The sequence below is a fragment of the Loxodonta africana genome, chromosome 2 (genome assembly GCF_030014295.1).
Source record: "Loxodonta africana isolate mLoxAfr1 chromosome 2, mLoxAfr1.hap2, whole genome shotgun sequence".
Lineage (NCBI taxonomy): Eukaryota > Metazoa > Chordata > Mammalia > Proboscidea > Elephantidae > Loxodonta > Loxodonta africana.
In genome coordinates this window covers 143,163,186-143,189,289 of record NC_087343.1, presented here as the reverse complement: position 1 = coordinate 143,189,289, position 26,104 = coordinate 143,163,186, and the positions used below count along the sequence as shown (strand labels likewise).

Sequence of the window (26,104 nt, the reverse complement as noted above, 5' to 3'; positions counted from 1 at the left end):
CATTATACTACAGTCCATTATGTAAATATGTCTACCCCATGGGGTTACAATGAGCTCCTTGGGGACTGACGCCATATCATAATCATATCTGTATTCTAGAACCTAATGTTGGGGCTTGCCATTTCTTGGCTCTGGTTTTCTTTGGGCTGAACTTCTTCTTAGGTGGGCTTTCCCCACGTGGTAGCAAGATTAGCTTTGTCTTATAGGATCCTTAGCTTCCTCATCACCAGCATCAAGTTTCAGTTCTGAAAAAGTCCTACTTGGGTCACAGGCATCCATCACCGTATATGTTTGCATATATGTGTGTGTGTTTTGGGGGGGGGGGTGTATATATGAAGTACTCTGAGAGGCCTAGCCTGGATGATGTGCCCACACCTGGAGCCAGTCCCACCCAATCCACAGGCACTGGGAGGGAAGAGGCATAGTTCTGGAAAGGTAAAGGTGATTTTGTAACCAGAAATTAAACTAAGGGGACAAAAGCAAATGTCTCCAAAAAAGTGACACGGAGTAAAACAAGAGTAAAATATAAATATAGCCTCTATACACCCACTAAAACCCCAAAACAAAACCCACTGCCACTGAGTTGATTCCAATTCATAGCGATCCTATAGGACACAGTAGAACTGCCCCACAGGGTTTCCAAGGCTTCCTGGAAGCAGACTGCCACACCATTCTCCTGCAGAGCGATTGGTGGGTTTGAACTCCTGACCTTTCAGTTAGCAGCTGAGTGCTTAGCCACTGTTCCACCAGAGCTCCTTTACACACCCAGTAGCGTAGCTAAAATTGGGTTTACAATACCAAACATTGGCAAACATGTCGAGCAACTAGAACTTGCCTACCCTGTTAGTGGGAATGCAACCTGGTACAACCACTTTGGAAAACTGGCAGTTGTAATAAATGTTAATCAGGCACTTATGGCTTAACTATTCCACTTTTGGGTTTTTACCCAAGAGCAATGAAAACTTATGTCCACACCCAGACTCGTACATGAGTTCATAGTAGCTTGATTCACAATAGCCAAAAACTGGCAACCATCCAAACACCCGTCAATAGTTGAATGGATAATTAAAATGTAATGTATTCATACAATGAAATAGTAACCCAGCAATAAAAAAGAACAACTTTATGTAATATCATGGATGAATCTCAAGATGAACAGCCTGAGTAAAAGGAACCAGACACAGGAGAGTATATATTGTATCATTCCATTTATATAAAATTCCAGGAAATGCAAGTTAATCTATAGCAACAAAAGGCAGATTAGTGATTGCCTAGGACAGGGGAAGGGATGGACTGCAAAGGAACATGAGAAAACTTTTGCAGGCAGTGGAAATGTACAGTATCTTGATTGTAGCTGTGGTTTCTCAGGTATATTATACATCGACTAAAACTCATTGACTTGTACACTTTAAGTGGATATAGTTTATTGTACGTAAGTTATATCTCAATAAAATTGATAAAAACGCAAAATATATAAGTACAAACTAAACACCAGGGTCTGGAACTACATTATTAAGAACAGAAAAAACCAAACTCATTGCTGTCAATTTGGACTCATAGCAGCCCTGTAGGACAGAGTAGAACTGCCCCACAGGGTTTCCAACTCTGTAATCTTTACAGAAGCAGAGTGCCCTTGGACTAGCTAGTGGATTCGAGCCACCAAACTTTGAGTTAGCAGCTGAGCTCTTAATCACTGTGTCACCAGTGTTTCTTAAGAATAGAAAGGGCCTGTGTAACAAATAAAGGAAAATTAAGTCCCACACCCCCACCAGCAAATAAGCTGGTAAAAGTATAGGTCATAACGCCCTGAAATTTGATTCCAAGCAAAAAAATTAAAAAAAAAGAAACAGTCAGTTATGTAGTTGTTATTATCAGACAGGAAGATACGCTAATTCAGAAGGGAATTATCTTGTTTAGGTTTTGGCATGCTTGAGGCTGAGCTGTCAGGACCTGATTTATCAGGGATTCCCTGGATGAGAGAGAAGGGCACACCCAGAACATGCTGGATAGAAAGCTGGAGTCAAGACTGAGTTTGTTATCATATATTCTAAACTGTGTCAATTTATCTTTGCCTTTATAGAACCCAGTCGAGTTTTGTTGTTGTTGTTGTTTACTGAATAAAGTTTGCATAAATTTAGCAATGATCCAGAGTTCTAAAATTCAGTGATAGTAAAAAAAAAAAAAAAGCAAAAATAGATTTACAGTGGTTAAATTATTACAGTTTTAAAAACAAATTAGTAACTGTAAATATCCTTGTCAAAAACTATTAATGCCTGATAATTCTACTATAATGTGTCAGCTCACATGATAATATCTAAAATGATTAATAAAAAGAAAGGTGAAAAAGAAGCCAGATGAGTCCCTTTTCCCTCCCCACTTGCGCCATTTCCGTACTCTCTCCTCATCTCTGGTTTTTACGCTCCACCCTGCTGGAAGCCTGGCCTTACTCATCCCTTAAAACACAAAGGAAGCCCCACTTAAAATCCCACAAGGCCCCAGTTCCCTCCTATGCACCACACCCTGTAGGAGCCAGATCGTGGGCACACCTAGTGGTACAGAGCTGTGAGCTTGTGACTCTCACTGCCTGGCAGATGTGGGCAGGGAAAAAGAGTGGGAGGTTTGTTCCTGGTTACTTAACCTACTTTCACCCTACCAGTTGCCATCGAGTTGACATCGATTCATGGCAACCCCATGTGTGTCAGAATAGTACTGTGCTCCATAGGGTTTTCAATGGCTGGTGTTTTTTGAACTGAGTAGACTCAGGCCTCCAACCTTTTGGTTAGCAGCCAAGCTTGTTAACCATTTGAAACACCCAGGGACTCCTACTTCTTCACTGTAGAACCACACCCTTCTTTTGCATTGTAATTAGGCTAGGTAGCCCTATTACTACTCAATTTCAAGTACAAAACCAAAAAACCAAACTAGTTGCCATCAAGCCCCCGAGTGGACTCACAGCAACCCTGTAGGACAGAGTAGAACTGCCCCGTAGGATTTCTAAGGAGCAGCTGGTGGATTTGAACTGCTGACTTTTTGGTTAGCAGCCAAGCTCTTAATCACTTTACCATCAGGGCTCCATTTCAAATGCATCAGGGTTTAAATGAGCTTTTGTTAGTGTCACCAAGAGTTAGAATTGACTGAGGGGCAACTAACAACAAAAATGTATACATTATCATCTTAAGGTGTTCTGAGTTCTAATCCACAGATGCAGAAATAGACTTTTGGAATATAACTTACTAATTGAGGCCTGGTTTATCTGTAATATTGAGGTAAATTTCCCATAACTGAATGTTTGGCCAGACCTGATGAGGCACTTTAGCCTACAGATGAATCTACTTGCTAAATATTCTTAAATAAAGGATAACATTGGTAAAGGCATAAATATTGTGTTTCAGTTTTGAGCGCTGAAAGTTGCAGAGTTTCTTTTGAGATAAGAAAAGGTCTCAGAGTATTTCTGTCCACAAATCTTGTGTAATATCCAATATGCATTCAGTAAATATGTATACAGCACCTAGTATGTGCTTTGGGAATAGAGCAGTGAATAAGAGAAATGAAGTTCCCGCTTCATGGAGCTTCCAGTCTACATCTGATTCTTGGGGGGAAGGGTGTAGATGTGGTCTTCGTCACACTGAGCATCTCAGTCTCCCCAGGGACACAAAATCTAGGGATACACATTTCTACTCATTCCAACTGTAAAAGAATTTCTGAGAATTGAAACAAAGTTAAAAGCAATACTAGAGATTTATTATTCAAACAATGATTTGCAGATCAGGGAACACACAACCTAAACCACGTGTTCCAAAGAAATGGGGCAACATCAGGGTTAATATAGTCAGAGGGGAACAAAGAGAGTCCCAGAGACATCAGAGCAGTTTTAGCTGGTTTTTGAGAGGTTCATTAAAATGTCCTTTAAAGTCCTTTCTTCTCTGAAATGATAGTTTGCTTAAGAAGACAAACGTTGCAGTTTCGGGGGTGGCGGGGAATTCATTCCTGCAGAGCGGGGCCAGATAACCAGGTGTCTACCTGTCTGGAATGCAGGAGTTAAAAAGCAGGAACTGTTGTTAATACATAAATCTACAGAAACAAGCTAATTACTGTTTCTAAAAGTTAGGTTACTTATCATCTTACACGTTTGCCCTGTGAAACCTGGTAGTAGCCATGCTCTTCTGCATGGCAAAAGGAACTCCATGTTGGTTTTAGCTTCCACAGCCACATTTCCCCTCTTTTGATCATGTCTCCACTAGGAGACGCTGATCACCTATAGATGGAGCAGCCTTTCTTCTGCAAGGATTTTACTTCTTGTTGATTGCTCTGTCGGTTACCTTACTTCAGTGTCATTTTATCTCGCATTTATTTTCTTCACCTTGCCATGCTATTAGTCCTCCTCTTCAGGATGAGTTGTTTTGGGGTTTTCTTATTGGAAGGTTTAGGCCAAATTTCAGGAATTCCTTTAGCCAGCCTTAAAAACATTAGCTAATACCTGCCTTTCAAAGGGCAAAGAGATACACATTATTTCCTTGCTGAAAAGCACAAGTGATTAATACTAATTTATCTGTGGGGTGAGTAGGTTTAGGTGCACAACATTCCATAGAAATGTAATAGTTGATTAGCGAAAAATAACATTTGATAGTTTATAAAAAGATAAATAGAAAGAAGCCAAGGGAAGTTAATATTTTCTTCCACCATCCACCCAAAGATCTAAAGCAATTATTTAAAATATCAAAGAGGGAACAGAATTATTGAGATTTGACACTGTACATTGCACATGGGAAACATAGTGAGTGATATTATCACTACTATCAGGAATATAAACACAACAATCAGCTTTAACAATGGCACAGGTTCCTCCCTGAGCAGCCATGAGGACGTCAAGAGCCATTTGATTTTAGAGAACTACTCTTCTCCTCATAGTCATTTCGGTATTTATTTCTTGGACTCCCTTGGTGGAATTATTTAAAACATTCTGAATGTATTTAGTCAGAATTTGACATGTGCCGTAATATTTTCTAACCCTACTTGAGGTACAAAAATAGAAGGTAAATGATTATACCATTGAAATACAGACCTGGACTAACTAGCTCTTACAAGGGGAACATCCGCTGGAAGAGGTACCACATTTTTTTTGTTGTTGTTGCAAATAGCACACCACATAAATAATGAGTGCACACACAAAAAGCACAGAAATGACAAAATTATTTTTTTTTAAAGTTCTGTTATAGCGCACGCATGCATATACCGTGCATGCCTTGTGACATTTTCAGAAGCAAATTTCAGCCTCATCCAACCTCATTCAATAATCTGAAAATATTACTTTTGATCGTATTTGCATAATAAAGGTATAAGCCATGGTTAAGAAGTCATGGATCAAGTTTAGTAGTACCCTGGTAATTGGAAAATAAACAATTGAAACTGTGCATTTGCTTCTATTAATTTAAGTTGATAATTTTATACCTGTCACTTCTGAGTCATCATTCGGAATCTTGAACCTACTGAAGCCTATCCATAAATCACATGCTATCGATTGGAAGCGTAAACAAAAGTGAAGCCTGCACTGGCATAAATGTCATCGAGTATCAATAGGAATCTCAATTCAGTCGGCACTGACATAATTATCACAGACATCTTCCAACTCTGGCTTTAAATTAGAGGAGTAAACAAAGCAAAACTGATACATGGTCGCTCTTGAATCAACAACTGATTGCAAAAACCTTGTCATCTTAAGTGAAACCATTAAACTATAAAGTATATTAGATGTGCTTATTTCATAGTCTAATTATGTCTCATTAGCACCAATGGCTTTGATCAATGATAGTAAGTTACCTTAGTCATATGCTTGCTAGCCTATAAAAAGATTCTTGTCTCTTATACACATCATATTTGAATTTTATCATCTCTTTACTAGGACTGGAGCCCTGGCAGTGAGCGGTTAAACATTTGGCTGCTGACCAAAAGGCTGGCAGTTTGAATCTACCAGCTGCTCCTTGGAAATTCTATGGAACAGTTCTTCTCTGTCCTGTAGGGTCGCTACAAATCGAAATCGATTTGATGGCAATGGGTTTACTAAAACCAGCCAGTTATCAATTACATTGTGCACATTTTTTCAGTTTATAAATCTAAATCTTAGAACCCTTTAGAACCATGGCAGGAATTAAATCCAAGTCCTATACTGCAAGCTTCCAACTGAAAGTCACTGTGAGGGCGGAAGAACAAGCAACGGAGCAGGAGCAAGAGAGTTCAAGGTTACAGAGTCACCATTCTCAAACAGAGAAAGGAGAAAAAGGAGCTGGAAAAAATGTGCACGTTATGGACCCAAAGTGAAATGGCCTGAGGGGAAGAATGACTTGAAAAACTGGATCATTTCTTGAAGGGCACAAAATCAAGCTGTCTCTACTATCGCAATTCAGATCAAAGAGAAGCTTCTGGCAAATGAAAGAGGTATCCCAGATTTCAAGGTGGGTTTCATCTGGATTTCAAAATTCATAAAAAGGAATGGGTTGATCTGCGGACCCAGCGAGAGGGAGCCAGATTCCCCAAATCTTCCCCTACGCGTGTGCTCAGCCGGGCGGTGGCGGCTCTGAGCCAGGCTCTGCCTCTGTGTCCGCAGCAGCCCGAAGTCCCCGGGGGCAGAGGGTCGTCCTGGGCAAGGCGAAAGGAGGTCACCCGCGTGTTCATCGCCTCCTCTTCCGGCTTCGTGGCGATAAAGAAGCAGCAACAGGATGTGGTTAGCTTTCTGGAAGCCAACAAGAGAGAGCTTGAGGAGGTGGACATCACAATGTCAGAAGAACAGAGGCAATGGGTGTATAAAAATATCCTTCCAGAAAAGAAACCTGCTTAGGGCAAGCCTCTGCCTCCTCAAATATTTAATGGCGACGGATAAAAAAAAAAAAAAAATTTTTTTTTTGATACTGTAGCAATTATGACACTTTTTTTGAATCAAAGGAAAGCTACACAGTCTTTTCATTCTCAGGCCTGAAACCTCAGTTGGCATCAACGGCAGAACCTTAGGGAGGAAAATAGAAGATGAGGAAGATGCATGGTGAAGCGCCTCCTGGTACACAGCACACCTGCTTGCATAATGCATCACTGATAAGAGCCACTTGTATCATCAGGAACTTTGTTTGCCAGTAAAAAGGTGTTTTTGGAAGACATGGGTGTAATGGGAATTGCGTGATTGCTTTAAATCAAATCAGGACTGTGGTGGGTTTTTTTTTTTTCTTATTTTCAGATTTGCCTGCAGTTGCCTCACTCACCTGGAGGCACTGTTATGGATGTACTTCCTTAAGGACTGAGAAGATCAGTGGATGGTACCATCAGAGAGAAAATGCTGGATCTGCCCTGGGTAATAGCAGATGCCAGTGTTGATCAAACCCATTTGTCTAAAGTACCTGGGTTGCATCCTCATCCTTGAAGTAGTCTGTCAGGCTATTAGGATCTTCTGGTCAGAACAACAACAGCAAAAAGCAATATTGGTGGATGAAGGGCATTGAAGATTTTTATGGTAGAATCACAACGTCACTGTTCCGATGCTTTGTAATAACATCTATGGGAAAAGTGAGATGCTCTAGCTTTCTTTTTTGTAATGGAAACTCTTACCCTTATAAATCCTCCAAGCTCCTATAGATGTTTCCAGAAATCTCTGTTGTAACAACGTGTGAGCAGAACCAAGTTACAGGGATGAAAATAATTGCTATTTTGGAAAATGTATGCTTCTTTATCCCTTTGCAAGGAAAAAGTTTCACCTAAATGTATAAGACTGCTTGGAAGATATATTTTAAGAGGTACACTAATTAAGTAGTAAATTAATAGAAAAATTGTCTGACTAGCATCTGAAGGCTTTTCAGCTCTAGCAAAATTATATGTAAGTGCACATATATTTTTAAATGCAGCTCCCCTAACTAACAGCAGCTGCTAATTCTATTTTGTGAAGAGATTATATTTTTTTGAGAAGACGACTTCGGTTATACATATTTTGTGAACACTTGTTGAGGCGTATTAAAAGACACCAATAATGCTACACCATTTAAATTTTTTCCTGTGTGACTTTTCCTCATTCTTCTGACTTCGCTTTCCTCATATTTCCAGCCCAAGCATAGTCTCAGCTTTGTCCAGAGTCTTGTAGACAAATGTTGTCATTCCAGATATGAACACTTGAGTTTTCAGAGCAGCATATTCAGGAAAGGGGCACTGGGCTGTCTAGAGAGTAATTCTGACTTGTATTTGGCATGCAAAACCTCTACTGCGACTGGAGTGGATGCTGATCAAAACAGTATGTTGACTTCATTAGGGCAGAGGCTATTTTTCTGCATTTTTGTCCCCACACCAGGGAAGCTTGCATATTTTGGACTATTTAATTGCCAAATGTGAGAACAGCCTTGGCTAGGATAAGCTCTCAAAGGGCTGCCTAAAATATTCTGCTATTCCCAGCACCCTGATGCTGGACCCGATGCTAAGATTTTGAGCAGGAAGTTAATAAGAAATTGAAAGAGCAGAAGAATTAAAGCCCTGTCTCCTCCCCTGTGACTTGCTAAATGTGGACTATTCTAAAGAACTTGTTGAATGATGAAGCTGAAATCCCAACCTGGGATTTGTAACCCAAGACCACAGCCAGAAGAAAACCACGACACAGATTTCTACTCACCCAGACCAGGCACATGCTCCATGATCCAGGATTTTCTCTCCAAGGAAAGCTCTTGTCACATATGGGTATTACTGGTGAATTGGCATTGAATAAGACCCAGGTCAAATTCCATCTGATAAATCCCAGGGACTAGTCAGGAATGACGTGTTTTTGAACTGGATGTTGTGTTTAGTATGTGGGTCTTCTGATAAGACTTAGAATTTTTTTTTAAGATATAGCCTTTTTGTTTTTTAATGTAACAAACAGCATATTTAGTCTACTCTTGCCAAGAACCATCTTGGTAGGGTTGAGACTTTGTGAGTTAAGTTCTGGGGCTGTAGGATCAAACCCACACATTTGCTAAAGTATCCAGATAAGTTTGTCTTACAACTTTTGAATTAACCAAGCTATACCCCATACCCAGCATGATTATGCTAAACAAACTAAATGAATAAACCAAAAAACCAAACCCACTGTGACTGAGTCAATTCCAACTCATAGCAACCCTATAGGACAGGAATAGAACTGCTCCATAGGGTTTCTAAGACTGTAAGTCTTTAGGGAAGCAGACTGCCACATCTTTCTCCCATGGAACAGCTGGTGGGTTTGAACTGCTGACCTTTCGTTAGCAGCCGACTGCTTTAACCACTGCACCACCAGGACTCCAACTAAATTGAGAGTAGTGCTAAATTACTACCACAGTTACATGCTATCCACTCTCTACCCTGCTTTCATTTTTGATCAGCAAAGAAATAATACAGACTGGGTCCAGCCAATTCTGTACTTATTGTGTGCTAGAAGCAGTACGTGACATTTACCCAGGACCCTGCTGCGTACAGAGATATTAATATTGTCTTTATTTGTACTGTTTTACCAGCCAAATTCCAAACATGTAAAAATGATTTTCTTGTTCCCTTCTTAGCTGACTTTAGATTTTGATAATCTCAGTATTAAAAGCCTAAGAAAGAAGTGGATGGGAATTGCAGGCATAGATGTACGATCAAGGACATTTCAAGACAGAATTTTATTTCCTGTGGTGTCTTGTTGGGGCAAAGGAAATCTGCTGCTAAAAATCAAATTCTGCCATTTTAAAATTAGATAAAATACAGAGTGCTATCCTGCTAAGTATTTGCAGACCAGAAGAACATATAGTTTGGGAAATACTTGTTTTTCCAAATTCTTGTGTTCTATTAAAATCAAAAAGGAAAAAAAGAAAGCCCTCCCTGAGTCTAATATGTTTAGATTTGTTTCTGTTTCAAAGATTTAATTCAACACTCCTACATAGATGTTTTTGTACCACATGAATAATGAACTAAACTTATTTTTGTCTTCTGTTATTGAAAGGTACCAAAGCCACTTTGTTTTGTTTGTTTGATTTTGCTATGTAGTTTTGTGTTTTTTTAAGAAATACTTTTCATTTAACAGCTTTTCTCAAGTGTCAGGGAGTCATTGTTTTTAGTCATTTGTCCCTAAAGACACTGGTGAAATCATGGGATTTTATGTTCAGCATTAAAGGAGAATAAATTCCAGAAAAAAAAAAAAAAAAAAGGAATGGCTTTTCCATGAGAATGAGAACCACTGTATGCCAGCAATTTCCAGATGACAGGGAGCAAAACATGGTCAATTTCTGTGAATTTGTCATCAAAAAAATCTCTGAACTGTGCTATAGATGTAATTAATATGGACAAGCTTTTGATGTCTTTTGACATTCCAGCCATCAGGACTGTAGCTGCTTCAGGTACAAAAACTAGCCATTACAACTACTGGGCACAAAAAGACTTACTTCACCATAGTCCTTGGTTGCACTGTGAGTGGGGTGAAATTAAAGCCAGTGGTGATATTCAAGAGAGTTACCATGCCCCACAAAAAACTGCCACCAGTGTGGTTGTTCATTGATAATAAGGAGGGACGGATGGACTGTGATGTTATGAAAGGACAGGTAGATAAATGTTATAAGGCCAGGTTTGAGGAGGGGGTTCTTTTTGAAGAAGTCTTTACGAATTTTCAATGCCATTGCTGCTCACAGAGAAAAAAAAATGTTCAAAATTATATTAACTCAACTGGTGCCCATACAGCAGTCATGCCTGTTGGTATTACCTGCAAGCTGCAGCCTCTAGATAAAGCAGTCAACCACTCATTCAGGACTTTCGTGAGAAGAGAGAGAGATGAATGGATGCAGTCTAGGATCATGAGTTCACACCATCAGGATGACTGAAGCGGGTGATGTTTACAGAGGTCTACCAGTGGATTGTGTCTGCTTAGAGGAAAATAACCCCAGAAACCACCCACAATGATTTCAGAAAGGCTGGGATTATGTACAAGTGGAATACTGATGACGAAGATGAAGACGCCGAAGGCAGTTGTGGTGATGACATCAGTTCAGATGTCACAAAAGAGCATCTGCATGCAGCTCTGGGATATTTCCATGAGGGATCAGACTTTGAAGGGTTCTGGGAGTCAGATGATGATGATGATGATGATGGTAATGAAGGAATGAACTAAAATGGCCTATTTTAAGATGAAAACACAATTTCTTATTTGTTGATTTCAAAGATACTGATTATCACAAAAAAATTATGTTTCAGTTTAAGATTTATGAAAGCAGTATTATATAAATAATACTCTATTCTTGTAGTTTTAGTCCTAGGATCATTTCTTACTTACGAATTTCTAGCTCTTCATGCATTCGTACTCTTTGTTTTCAACATGGCTTCCCATTTCCATCATGAACCCATTCAGTTCACCATTGGTTGCACTTGATTTAGGAGAATACCTACCTTAAATGAAGTTTCCATGAAATCAGTTTTATACTAAACCCAGAAAAAACCCAGTGCTGTCCTTTGGGTGGAAAAAAAATTGAAATTGAAGTCAGCAATGTGTAAAAAAAAAAAATGGTCTAGCATGCTTATGAAAATAACATGCTGAGGGTGTACAGTTTCCAAAAAACATATAACAGGTGTGTTATCTGTGTAAAAATATGGTGAGTCATTTAATATTCAACCTTGAGTCCAGCTTAATCCTATAGTATATCTGTTAATCCAACCAGATGGGAGACAAGGCCAAAGGTTAAAGTCATATAATAAGATGTGCCATTTGGGCTAGTCAAATGGCAAGAATCAGAGGATGAGAAAAATCCTTACCATAGGATATTCTGTAACCAGCATAGTGTTGTGAGTGACTGAAATAGCTGATTCTTACATTAAAAGAGGGAAAGAAATTAAAACAAAATGGCTTTCTATATGTAGAAAATTGAACATCAGCAAAATTTTCATAAAAACCCCATTGTAATCCTTTAGTCTACTCAGTCCTATGTAGTTAATTTTGATTCCATGCAGTTCTGGATCAGCAGCAGTCTGAAAATTTTGACGGTTTCTACATAAGAGTTCTAGAAATCTTGATTCAGTCCAATATTATCTGTGTTTGAAATATTAAAGTCCTTTTCATAAGTCTGATATAGTCCATTTTTGTTGAAATACTTTGGTCAAATGTTTTCAGTGAATCAGCAAAGTAAAACTTATTCTGCATATGACAAACTTAAAAATGGCCATGGTTAATAATAATAAAAACTTATTATAGTAATAATTCTTAAAAATGAAAGACTTGATGAGAATTAACTACAAAAGTAACACAAAACCAAATAGTTAAAAAAGACTTTAGACAAAAATATCTCTAAACACGATTAACCTTATTTTCAAAGAGCTTCTGATGTAACACATAATAATCTTGAGAAATAATCCTAAATAGTCAGAAGATAACAAGAATATACCAAGATTACCAAGTCTCTAAATACGTGTATAGTAATAAAAACTTATGGGTAAACAATGTGAATTCCCCAGTTAAAACCATTGGCTTTAATGATGTGAGATTCAAGGGAAAAAAAGTTACGACCAAGTTAGCAATTGAAATAATACAATTATGACATAATATTATATGTTTGTTGTCTAATATCAGGCAATCATCACTGACATAAATTTTAACCCAAAGAAAATTTGGCACTTCTCCTGATTTGGCAACATGTTTCATGTAACACATAACACAGTAAATAAACTTTTTTTTTTTTTAGCACTTTTATCTTTATAAAATGTAAAAAAAACAAAAACTTTTGTGACTCTCCATGAAATTTTATAGTTGTCAGGAGTTTAGTCATAGGTCACTGACAAACAACACTTGAGTTATTTAACCACAGATCTTAAAAATCTTAGCTTTTTCTAAAGCCATGTGGCTTGGGTTTTGACTCAGGAATTTATTCTGTTGAGCCCTTACCTTTGTCAAAGACCGCACAAATAATAAAATGAACTCTTCAACCCAGTAATCAAAGAAAATTTTGTTAACAGCGAAAAACCCAATTCCTTGCTTTATATGCTATTTGACATTAAAGCTCTTAAAAATTCTCATAAATTAATGCATTAAATTTTTAGCCACAGCAAATAAGAACTTTGACCATATCAAATAAATTCCTTTTCAATAAACCTTTTGAATTTCCTGTCCTTGTTATATATCTCTTCTAGTACAACACTTTAAGTGGCAAAAATGAACACACTTAATATCAGACTCAAATATATATGTTTATATCCTTTCTCTGTGGCATAAAAACAGCCTATACACTTCAATTATAATGAATACCCATTGTTATTGTTGTTAGGTGCCGTTGAGTTGGTTCTGACTCATAGCTACACTATGCACAACAGAATGAAACACTGCCCTGTCCTGAACCATCCTTACAATCATTGTTATGCTTGAGATCATTGTTGCAGCCACTGTGTCAATCAACCTCGATGAGAGTCTTCCACTTTTGCACTGACCCTGTACTCCGCCAAGCATGATGTCCTTCTCCAGGGACTGATCCCTCCTGACAACATGTCCAAAGTATGTAAGATGCAGTCTTGCCATCCTTGCCTCTAAGGAGCATTCTGGCTGTACTTCTTCTAAGACAGATTTGTTTTTTCTTTTAGCAGTCCATGGTATATTCAATATTCTTCGCCAACACCACAATTCAAAGGCATCAATTCTTCTTCTGTCTCCCTTAATCATTGTCCAGCTTTCACATGCATATGATGCGAATGAAAATACCGTGGCTTGGGTCAGGTGCACCTTAGTCTTCAGGGTGACATCTTTGCTCTTAACCCTTTAAAGAGGACCTTTGCAGCAGATTTACCCAATGCAATGTGTCTTTTGATTTCTTGACTGCTGCCTTGCAGGGCTGTTGATTGTGGATCCAAGAAAAATGAAATCCTTGACAATTTCAATCTTTTCTTCATTTATCATGATGTTGCTCATTGGTCCAGTTGTGAGGATTTTTGTTTTCTTTATGTTGAGGTGTAATCCATACTGAAGGCTGTGGTCTTTGATCTTCATCAGAAAGTGCTTCAAGTCCTCTTCACTTTCAGCAAGCAAGGTTGTGTCATCTGCATAACACAGGTTGTTAATGAGTCTTCCTCCAATCCTGATGTCCCACTCTTCTTCATATAGCCCAGCTTCTCGTATTATTTGCTCAGCATCCAGATTGAATAGGTATGGTGAAAGAATACAACCCTGAGGCACACCTTTCCTGACTTTAAACCACTCAGTATCCCCTTGTTCTGTCCGAACAACTGCCTCTTGGTCCATGTAAAGGTTCCTCATGAGCACAATTAAGTGTTCTGGAATTCCCATTCTTCGCAACGTTATCCATAATTCGTTATGATCCACACGGTTGAATGCCTTTGCATAGTCAATAAAACACAGGTAAAATCCTTCTGGTATTCTCTGCTTTCAGCCAGGATCCATCTGACATCAGCAATGATATCCCTGGTTCCACGTCCTCTTCTGAAACTGGCCTGAATTTCTGGCAGTTCCCTGTCGATATACTGCTGCAGCCATTTTTGAATGATCTTCAGCAAAATTATGCTTGCGTGTGGTATTAATGATTTTGTTCTATAATTTCCACATTCGATTGGATCACCTTTCTTGGGAATAGGCATAAATATGGATCTTTTCCACTCAGTTCGTCAGGAAGCTCTCTTCCATATTTCTTGGCATAGATGAGTGAGCACCTCCAGTGCTGCATCTGTTTGTTGAAACATCTCAATTGATATTCCGTCAATTCCTGGAGCCTTGTTTTTCAACAGTGCCTTCAGAGTAGCTTGGACTTCTTCCTTCAGTACCATTGGTCCGTGATCATATGCCACCTCTCAAAATGGTTGAACATCGACTAATTCTTTTTGGTATAATGACTCTGTATATTCCTTCCATCTTCTTTTGATGCTTCCTGCGTCATTTAATACTTTCCACATGGAATCCTTCATTATTGCAACTTGGGGCTTGAATTTTTTCTTCAGTTCTTTCAGCTTGAGGAACACTGAGTGTGTTCTTCACTTTTGGTTTTCCATCTCCAGCTCTTTGCACACATCATTATAATACTTTACTTTGTCTTCTCAAGACGCCCTTTGAAATCTTCTATTCAGTCCTTTTACTTCGTCATTCCTTCCTTTTGCTTTAGCTGCTCAACGTTCAAGAGAAAGTTTCAGAGTCTCCTCTGACATCCATCTTGGTCTTTTCTTTCTTTCCTGTCTTTTCAGTGACCTCTTGCTTTCTTCATGGATGATGTCCTTGATGTCATTCCACAGCTCGTCTGGTCTTCAGTCACTAGTGTTCAATGCATCAAATCTATCCTTCAGATGGTCTCTAAATTCAGGTGGAATATACTCACGGTCATATTTTGGCTCTTGTAGACTTGCTCTGATTTTCTTCAGTTTCAATTTGAACTTGCATATGAGCAATTGATGGTCTGTTCCGCAATTGGCCCCTGGCCTTGTTCTGACTGATGATATTGAGTTTTTCAATCGTCTCTTTCCACAGATGTAGTCAGTTTGATTTCTGTGTGTTCCATCTGGTGAGGTCCATGTGTATAGTCGCTGTTTATGTTGGTGAAAGGAGATATTTGCAATGAAGAAGTCTTTGGTCTTGCAAAATTCTATCATTCGATCTCCGGCATTGTTTCTATTACCAAGGCCATATTTTCCAACTATTGATCCTTCTTCTTTGTTTCCAACTTTCACATTGAAATCACCAGTAATTATCAATGCATCTCAATTGTATGTTCGATCAATTTCAGACCGCAGCAGCTGCAAAAAATCTTCTATTTCTTCATCTTTGGCCCTAGTGGTTGGTGTGTATATTTGAATAATAGTCATATTGACTGGTCTTCCTTGTAGGCATATGGATAGTATCCTATCACTGACAGCATTGTACTTCAGGATAGATCTTGAAATGTTCTTTTTGACGATGAATGCAACACCATTCCTCTTCAAGTTGTCATTCCCATCATAGTAGACCATGTGATTGTTCGATTCAAAATGGCCAATACCAGTCCATTTCAGCTCACTAATGCCTAGGATATCAATGTTTATGCGTTCCACTTCATTTTTGATGATTTCCAGTTTTCCTAGATTCATACTTCGTACATTCCAGGTTCCGATTATTAATGAATGTGTGCAGCTGTTTCTTCTCATTTTGAGTCACACCACATGAGCAAATGAAGGCCCTGAAAGCTTTACTGCATCCATGGCATTAAGGTCGACTCTACTTTGAGGAGGCACCTCTTCCCCAGTCATCTTTTGAGTGCCTTCCAACCTCGGGAATCATCTTCCAGCACTATATCAGACAATGTTCCGCTGCTATTCATAAGGTTTTCACTGGCTAATGCTTTTCAGAAGTAGACTGCCAGTTCCTTCTTCCTAGTCTGTCCTAGTCTGGAAGCTCAGCTGAAACCTGTCCTGCATGGGTGACCCTGCTGGTATCTGAATACCGGTGGCATAGCTTCCAGCTTCACAGCAACATGCAAGCCCCCACAGTACGACAAACTGACAGACATGTGGTGGTGAATATCCATTAAAAAAAAATTAGCTGAATTTAATATCAGTAAATTACCTTAAAATCTTGGATTATAGTTAAATTAATTACAAAACATAATTAAGGTTGGTGTTTGTCTCAATAGTCTATATTTCCGTTCATACCTTTACCATTTGTTATCTTTTCTCCATCTAACCTTAGATTTGTCCACAAGCTTTTTATGTTGGGGAGCCATCTAATTTCTGGGAACTGTATTAAGACATCATTTTTCTTATTTTACATCTCATTAATGTCCACATTATTTATCTCATTTTCTTTTGTCTTAAAAATGTTTTTGCCTAGTTGGGAGGGGTCTTTTCCAAACTTTCTCTGGAGCAATGTAGGTCTCAGAGGCTCGTTGTCAAGAAAGAATCAGTGAATCTCCATTCATTTACATGTGTTTAAGTTGGCCTGGTTATTTTGAAACACAAAAGATAACTAATTTTTATTATTCTCTTGGTAAACAGCTTGGCCTTCTTTCTTCTAACTCTGGAATAAAATCACTCCTTTTTTTTAAATAAAATACATTCCATATAATATCTAGCTGAAGTTACTTAGAGAGGCTTTGCTTTTAAGGTTTAGTCTCAAGGTTGAAATAAATATAAAAACCTTTGTCAGAATGGATTACTTTTCATTAACTCCTGGGAAGATTAGGAGTATTTAATTTATATAAGCACTTATTTATCACTGAACTGATCAGAGTAAGTTCTTTAATTTAAAAGCTTGGCTGCTATCCAAAAGACTGGTAGTTCTAATCCATCACTCCTTGGAAATTCTATGAGGTAGTTTTCTTCTGTCCTATATGGTCACGATAAGTCAGAATCAACTCAACAGCAATGAGTAATTTAATAATACCATCTGGAGGTAGGAAATTATTACATTTTTGTAACCTTGTCTTTTGCATGCTTTATAGGATCCTTTAGAGAAGACATTTAAATAATTTGTCCTTTTTAAGGCCTTCTATACAAATCAAAATAAACAATCCATCATTTTCATTGCACTTTTCAAGTAGGCCAATTTATATCAAATTTTTTCAATGTAGCTACTGAAAGCTCAACTCATAAGACAGGTATAAGAGGCAGTTTTTCTTGGAAGAGAAAAAAAAAACCCTAACACTTAGAAGACCTCCTCATGAGAAAAAAAAGGAAAAGCAAAACCCAACAACTGCCAGTCATGAATTCCTGGAACAAGACAGAAATTCAGACACAAAACGAGACAGAAAAGCCACATAAATTCATCGGTCTATGAGGCCAGCTCAAAACCCGGGTTTATAATGAATACCACACAAAACAAACATATGGAGAACTCAGTTTCTTAAAATGTATACAGGAATTCTTGGATGAGATCAACTCAATTCAACAGAAAAACAGGTCCAAGACAAACTCGTTAACTTGCCAGAGTCTCAGATGGAGAAATTTTATTCAGACCCTTTGACTAAAACTGAGCATTAAACAAAAGTTTTCTGAAAAGGACAATGCAGATGGGAACTCATTTTCCCAAAGTGATCAATGAGATTTCATATTACTTCAAGTATATTTAGTTTATAATGTTTTTGAACATGAACCCCAAACCAGTAGGGGAGTAATCCAGGCTCATTCATCAAGGATGTTAAGAATCTTGTTCTTTCAGATTAAAACTTTGGTTTCCCAGGGTCAAATAAACTTCTAGCAGGTAGTCTGCTGTTGGGTTTTGTTAGTATTTTGTTACACAGTGTGCCTCCACTGCATGAGAGTTTTCTTGTGGCTGTTGGGTAGCCTAGTACTCTGGCCCATCTCGTGTCACAGCTTACCCTTTCATGGGTGTCTTTCTGTTGGTGGCAAGCACCGTAAAGTCATCTAAGATGCTCAACACATGCTCACATATTTTTGCGGCTTAAAGACTCTGAGATTCCTTTATAACAACCATATGAAACCTGGTTTCATTCTTTCTGAATCTAATTCATTCTGCTGGCTGGAGACCTAGTTTTTTATTTTAGACCTTAAATACCCTAGTCTCTCCAATTGGAAAGTTCCCTAAAGTGACCATGGATTTAACAAACTGTCATTAGGAAGTGAAAACAAAAATACAAATAAGACCTAGATCCACAGTTCTTGGCCGTATAGTAAGCCAGAGGTCCATTAGGAAAATCAGCTGCTTTCTTGGTTTCAACATACTCCACACTGAGACAGTCCTAAGCGCCACAATTTGCCAAACTCACATTAAATATTGGAGTTCACACTATCCATCAAGACAGCAGTTCCAAAGTTGACAATTCAAAACACAAATCAAAAAATAAACCTCGGAAAAGATACTACACACGATACAGAGCTCAGATTCCTTGAGTTTTTTTTTTTTTTTTTACCTGAGTGACCCCAAGATAAAGTGGAGATGAAGGAGCCCAATCAGCTCAGCTTGGTACCAAAGCTCAAAACCAGCAATTAATCTTGGGATCACAGAGACTACCTAGGGAATCCCAGATCTCTGACACCAGAAATGTAAAAGAATTTCTGAGAATTCAAACAAAGTTTAAAAAAAAAAAACAAAACTAGAGACTTATTATTATTCAATCAACAATTTATGGTTGGGGAACACACAGACTAAACCACATTCCAAAGAAATGTGGCAGCATCAGGGTTAATATAGTCAGAGGGGAACAAAGAGAGCCTGAGAGGTCCCAGCTGTTTTGGCCAGTTTTTCAGAGGTTCATTAAAATGTCCTTTCTCCTCTGAAATGTTAGTTTGCTTAAGAAGACAAATGTTGCAGGTTTGGGAGTGGGGAAGACTCCCTACCTGCTAAGCAGAGGCAGATCACCAGGTATTAAAGAGCAGGAACTGTTGATTGTACATAAATCTACAGAAACAAACTAATTACTATTTCTAAAAGTCAGGTTACTTTCCATCTTAAACTTTTACCCTGTGAAACCTAGGAGTAACCATGCTCTCCAGTATGCTATAAGAGACTCCATGTTTGTTTTAGCTTCCACAGTCACACAATCATGATCATGCCTTTGCAAAAACATGTTGCTACTTAGCATAAAATTTGTCTTATGTTGTCTAAGTGAGAAATTAGATTGCATTTATCAACTGCTTCTCTGTCCTTTCAGCTGCAGCAGTTTTTCAGCAACATGTTGGAGGAGCACCAGAGGATCACAGTTCATGCCAAATTACAGACAATAAAGAACGAGAATCTCAAAAACAAAAAGCGAAGTGCCAGGATAGCTGAGTGGCTGCGGAAAAACACATAGCTCCGTGGCCATTTTCACCACGGCTCTTGCATATTATAATGTAGCTTGCTCACAGTTCTGTCATTCAATACTTTGTGACTCCGGAGGACCACACATTTTGTTAATTGTATTTCAGTCACATTTACTGCTCAAAGTCCTGTTTTTCCCATATTGTCACATTGGGCACTGAGGCTTGGTGATGGCAGAGGGTTTTGCCTACACCACTATATTTTGGGGAAGATTTCACTTCATCTTGGGCTATACCCTCCCAAACACCCCCCCCCCACACACACACACCAAACCCATTGCCATCCAGCCGATTTCATCTCATGGTGGAATTGCCCCATAGGGTTTCCAAGGCTGTAATCTTTGCAGGAGCAGACCGCCACATCTTTCTCCTGCAGAGCAGCTGGTGCGTTTGAACTGCTGACCTTTCTTTAACAGCCGAGTGCTTAACCACTACCACCAAGGCTCCTTATCTTGGGCTATAAACCCACTGAATTTACTTAAAATTTATCTTGAAAACAAATTTACAAATAAGAAAGTCTTGCTCATTCTGTTGTGAAAATTAAATCACTGGCATTAATGAAGAGCACATTCTTTTTGGGGGGAGAGGGGGATTTGTTTTTGGATTTAGGGTTTATTTCAGTCAATGTTTAAAAGGGTCATGAGACACTAACATGACAACATAAAGAAACAGAAACCAGAAAATGAGTATTCACTAAAAGGGAGGAAAGCCAAAGAAAAGTAAATTGTAAGAACAAGCAGACAATTTTATCAGCCATGCTAAGTGCCTCAAAGTCAAGAAATGTGTCTTCTCCTGTTTCTCTCTCCCCACAGAACCACAGAACTGCACCACACTTTATTGGCTACTAAACTTAAGGTGTCACAAAAAGACAAATGATTGTAGGCTCTATGACGTGCTCTAATGCTTGGGGGCCAAAACAGAGACAAGGGCTGTGCCATGAAGCTTTTGAGTCCAAAGTCCTGTGGGTTCAAAGTGAGTTTTTCAGCCAAAATTTGTAAGTAAAAATAATGATGCTAAAAGACAGTAGCAATTATGGCCCAATTTTCAGGGCAAAGGGAAATCTCCAAATGAAGGGAAAATACAACTAAAAAGCTAACCAGGGCAGAATCCTTATAGCTTTGCACTCAGATTTGAGTTTGAAATGTGGTTTCACTTGGCAAAACTGAACCTGCTTATAATTTGAACCAGCTTACTTCAAGCATTTTCATCAGTCACAAGATATGGAATTACTTTAGTCTTGTTACACCCTATCAAAACTGGACAACTGAGGTACATCATTCCTACTCTAGACATTTTGTGCATGATTTAATCCTTTTTTTTTTTTTTTTTTAATAGAATGGGGGTAAAACTACAGCTCTCCTATCTACCTCAGAGTGATACTGTAAAAATTAAGGAAAATGTTGTCAATTAAAAGCCTTTAAAGATGTTATAAAAACTCAAGGCAATGTTATCTAAGGTTTTCCCCCCCTACTTCTTTTATAAGTTAAGACAGCCACAAATTAAATGGAACACACACTGAGAAGAGCTGGCTTCACAAAAGGATTTTCTCAAATGTGAGGCTATGAGACTTGGCCATGCGGACAAACCAGTCTACTGAGACTTGACCTCAGGTCATAGATCAGAGATTTTTTTTCTTTAAATTAAGGAATTCAAATGTTAAGCAATAAAATATCTTCATGTTTTAAAATTACTGCTATGTATATTTTCTGTGTTCTTAAACATTTTTCTATATTTCACTATTTCTTCTGATAACTAATCTCATCTTCTGATAACCTTGTCAACAAAAAAAGTCCTCTCAGTGGCTTCTCTCTTCTTTCCCTTCCCTCTCCCACTGACCTCTCTTCCTTTTCCATTCTCTCTCTCTCTGGCTGCCTTCTCTTCCTTTACCCTTTGTAGTAACCTCTACCTTCCTTCTGCCTGGTTGTCTTTGTTCTCTCTCTCCTTGGTCTTTCTACCCTATTCTGTTCTAGGTTCATCAAGTACATGTCATGGCTGACACTCAGGGCTTAAGGGTCCTGAATCCAGTATTGGGTGATGCCAAGCACTGCCTGATCCTGCCAAAAAAAAAAAAAAAACGCACGTAGGCAGATCTCTCCAGATCATTTGTTGAAAATTAAGCAAATTCCTGTTACATCTTAGCTTCTGACATAATTTAACCAGTGCTGAAGGTATTTATCCAAAATCAAATGTCAAAATATTTGGCTATATACTGCCAACTTAGGCTGTTTTATTCTACTACTGCAGGAAATTCTTAGGTCCCATAAAGCAAACTTCAATCAGTTATCCTGAATAATATGTTCAAAAGCCTAATATAAATCTGAATTACTGTTTTACTGCACAACATCCCTTCAGTAATGGGGAGCATCTCTCATATTTTTCCATTTTTTAGTTCATTGAAATAGGAGTATCAAGCTTGGGCATCCTGCTTATTAGCCTTATATAACATCCTTGGCTGGAACACAGCAGGCAGTTTTTTGCTTTATTACTGTGCCTGTGATTACTTTGCAAATCTAGATAGATTGGTTAGGACTGTTGATATTATACTTGGCAGCCTAACAATTCCTGGAAGTAAAAGATTTCCTGTAAGTTAAAAAACACATACTCCCACTTGGAAGCCAAGCCACAACTTTCTTTTCCTCAGAATAATCTTTGCTATAGAAACACTTTGAAAAACCACTTTCCAGAATACTCAAAATGTGATACATGAAATAATGAAGCAACTACTTTTAGGAATCCACAAAGTAAAGAGAAGACTTGCAGTGTAGGTACATAGCACAGGGACCAGGTGAGGGACACTTCACTGTATCTGCTAACAGAGTCTCCTTTAATGTTTGCTCTGACAATGAAGACAAACGCTGCAATTTCCCTCTCACCTATTGAAAGCCTTTGTGTCCACATCAGATTCAAATATCATGCAACCTGGATGGAGCTATTGCAAGGTGACAAGGCTGGGTGCACTCCCCTGCTGTCTTGATTCTCAATCTTGCCCACCCTCCGCTTTTATTGTTAACATGCCCTTGAAATGGCACATCAGTCTTTAAGTAGATTTTCTTGTAAAACTTACTGCTCACTTTTTTTTCCCCCGATGGTGAAAGTAATAAACATTTATTGTCAAAATTAACAAAAACATACACTTGGTTAATAGTTCTTCCTCTAAATATGAAAAAAATTTTCGATAATGTACCTTTTTTCTTACTTGGATTAAGCCAATTACTCCAGATAAGCACTACCTTTTATTATATTCTACCTTATACTTAGTATAAAAGCAAGCAATTGTTGATTGTTATAACAATTGCCTTAGTTATCTAGTGCTGCTATAACAGAAATACCATAACTGGGTGGCTGTAACAAGCAGAAATTTATTTTCTCACCCTTTAGGAGGTGAGAAGTCTGAATTTAGGGCCCTGGCTCTAGGGGAAGGCTTTCTGTCCCTGTCAGCTCTTGGGGAAGGTGCTTGTCTCTTTTCAGCTTCTGTTCTTTGGCTTTTTGGTGACCTTCATGTGGAATGGCATCTATCTTCCTCCATCTCTGCTTCCTTCTCTGTACTTCCCTGCTTGTCTTATATCTCATGGGTGATTGGCTTAAGACATATTACACACTCATATGGCCTTGTTAACTAAGGAAGAAAACTCTATTCCCAAATAGGATTACATCCACAAGTATAGAGGTTAGGATTTACAACATGTATTATGGAGGGACACAATTCAGTCTATAACTGCAATAAAGCAGTAACAAGTCAGGGAGTGATACTAAGGCAGATTTGTCTAAATAGCATAAATATTTTATTACTCCCCAAACCAGATTATCTATTCTATCCTGTTACAGGTTAAATTGGAAACACTGGTGGTGTGGTGGTTAAGAGTTATGGCTGCTAACCAAAAGGTTGGTAGTTTGAATCCACCAGGCACTCCTTGGGAACTCTATGAGGCAGTTCTACTGTGTCTTATAGGGTCGCTATGAGTTGGAATTGACTTGACTGCAATGGGTTTAGTTTTTTTTTTTATGGATTACATTGTGTCCCCCAAGAAGGTATGTTGAAGTCCTAACCTCTGTACCTGTGAATGTGACCTTGTTTGGAATAGGGTCTTTGCAGATGTAATTAAGATGAGGTCATTAGGTGGGTCCTGCACTCTTTATGACTGATGTCCTTATAAGAAGAGAACACACACAGAGGGAAGGCGTAGACAGAGTTATGCTTCCACAAGCCAAAGAACCTAAAGCCTTCAAAGAGAGCATGGCTTGCTGACCCCCTGAATTTGGACTTTCAGTCTCCAGAACTGTGAGAGAATACATTTATGTTGTTTTAAGCCACATAAAACCAATAATCAAGCACACTGCTGTTGAGTCGATTTCAAATCATCGTGACCCCATGTGTTACAGAGTAGAACTGCTCCGTAGAGTTTTATTGGCTGTGATCTTTATGGAAGCAGATCGTCAGAACTTTCTTCCACAGTGCTGCTGGGTGGGTTTGAATTGCCAAGCTTTAAACTTTAGGTCAGTAGTTTAGTACAAACCACCTGCACCACCCAGGAACTTTAGTTTGTGGTAATTTGCTACATCAGCCCTAGGAAACTAATACACATTCCAACTACAAAAAAAATTCTCTGACCTAACCAGTTTACTTTATACTTTTTTTCCTACAAAGAAGCTAGCAAAATGTACAGTTATATCAATGCTTTCTTCAATTTGCTAATTAGATATTAAAATTTTCCTCACAATCTTATGCAGTGACTTTCAAGTTTTCTATCCTCTGTGCAATGATTGACCTATCTTTTAAAATGGTGCCATCAGCCTTAACAAAACTTGCTTGAGATCAGCATAGTCTGTTAGTCCCACCAATTCCTATGAGTGGGGGCAATCCTTAATGATATCAGGGTCTCAAGCCTCATTGGAGAGATTGTCTAAGAGTGCCCCATAACAGAGAATAGCTATGACTTCTTCAAGAATATTTCTTTCACACATCAATAGTTAGCAGGAGGCCGTTCTAACCACCCAGCTCCAGATGATAGGTTGAGTACTTACGAATTCCTGTGAGAAGTACGCAGGGTGGGAGTACTAACCCAAAAATTCATTTCTTCCTCTAGTGGGTGCTGTCTTTCACCCTTCCACCAAAACACATATCTCAATATATTTTTATTTTTATTGTACTTTAGATGAAGGTTTACAGAACATACTAGTTTCTCATTAAACAGTTATTACACATATTGTTTTATGACATCGGTTAACCACCCCATGACATGTTAACACTCTCCCTTCTCAAACTTAGGTTCCCTATTACCAGCTTACCTGTCCCCTCCTGCCTTCTAGTCCTTGCCCCTGGGCTGGTGTGCCCCTTTAGTCTCATTTTGTTTTATGGGCCTGTCCAATCTTTGGCTGAAGGCTGAACCTCAGGAATGACTTCATTACTGAACTGATAGGGTGTCCAGGGGGCACATACCTCAAATTTTAGGGAAAATATATTCATTTTATAAATAAAATAAATTCAGAGAGGAGTTATGACCTGTCCATTTTGAGGTTTTTTTTTTTTTTAAATAGGGAAGAGTTTAGGGTCAGCAAAAAAAAAAAAAAAAACTGGGATCTATGGAGTGTTCTCTATGTGTGATATATTGAGCTACATGCTAAAACCAGACTAGTTTTTTTGTTTGTGTGCTTGTTGTAACAAGGGATTTTCAATGTTAAGGATTTGCTAAACAGGTATTAGAGAAGTAAAAAGGCAAAAGAAGAACCCCAAGTTATAACACAGGAAGCAGTTTTCACCCCTAGAGTAGGGGAATAAAAGGCAAAGGATGGAATTATTAGAATTTAGAGGCTTGGACTAGGGAGTACAGATTTTTGGTTTTCGAGCCTACACAGATGTCCCTATTCCAAATCTCAAGGTCTCACCCCTTTCCATTCAATGCCCTAATTTGCACACGAGTGACTTTGCAAGACTGTGATTTCAACTTGCATTGTAGTGATGCATCCTGCTGGGCGGCTTTAAGAAATAAGACATTCTTTAAGGGCTGCATTAGAAATTCTCTGGTTCTCTGACCATAAGTTGAGCTAGTCATTTTCTTTCTGTAACAGCTCCAGTGCACTCAGAAATAGCAATCCCATCCTACAATCACTGCAGTTGTAGTGGTTAAATGCAGCCAAGGCACTTGCTTCAGTAGGTATTTCATTGTAATCAACTACAGGTGATTGATTACCTGATTAACTGTGGTGCAACTAGGAGCCAGCACTGTGTTCAAGGCCAAGGGCATGATCAAACACAATCCTAGAATCCCATTTTGAAGAGTTTGCTTCCTGGATTCAGTGGTTATCAGAGTCAAGTCAGGAAAACAGAAGCCAGATCAGCTGTTTTGACTGAGAGGACTTGTTGTAAGGAGTTGGTATAGCAGAACTGAAAAGG

The 26,104-nt window shown here is 38.6% G+C and overlaps 1 protein-coding gene and 1 pseudogene across 1 annotated transcript in view; both read left to right on the top strand.

Moving 5' to 3' along the window:
- LVRN (laeverin) overlaps positions 1 to 21,662 on the top strand; it is a 105,051-nt gene extending 83,389 nt beyond the window's left edge. Inside the window, exon 20 of the mRNA XM_010590525.3 lies at positions 19,566 to 21,662. Within this exon, the coding sequence (XP_010588827.3) occupies positions 19,566 to 19,706 (141 nt within the window). The 3' untranslated portion in view covers positions 19,707 to 21,662. The remainder of the gene's footprint in view (positions 1 to 19,565) is intronic.
- Positions 6,136 to 7,302, top strand: LOC111751675 (SH3 domain-binding glutamic acid-rich-like protein 2; annotated as a pseudogene).
- Positions 21,663 to 26,104: the final 4,442 nt, after the last annotated feature.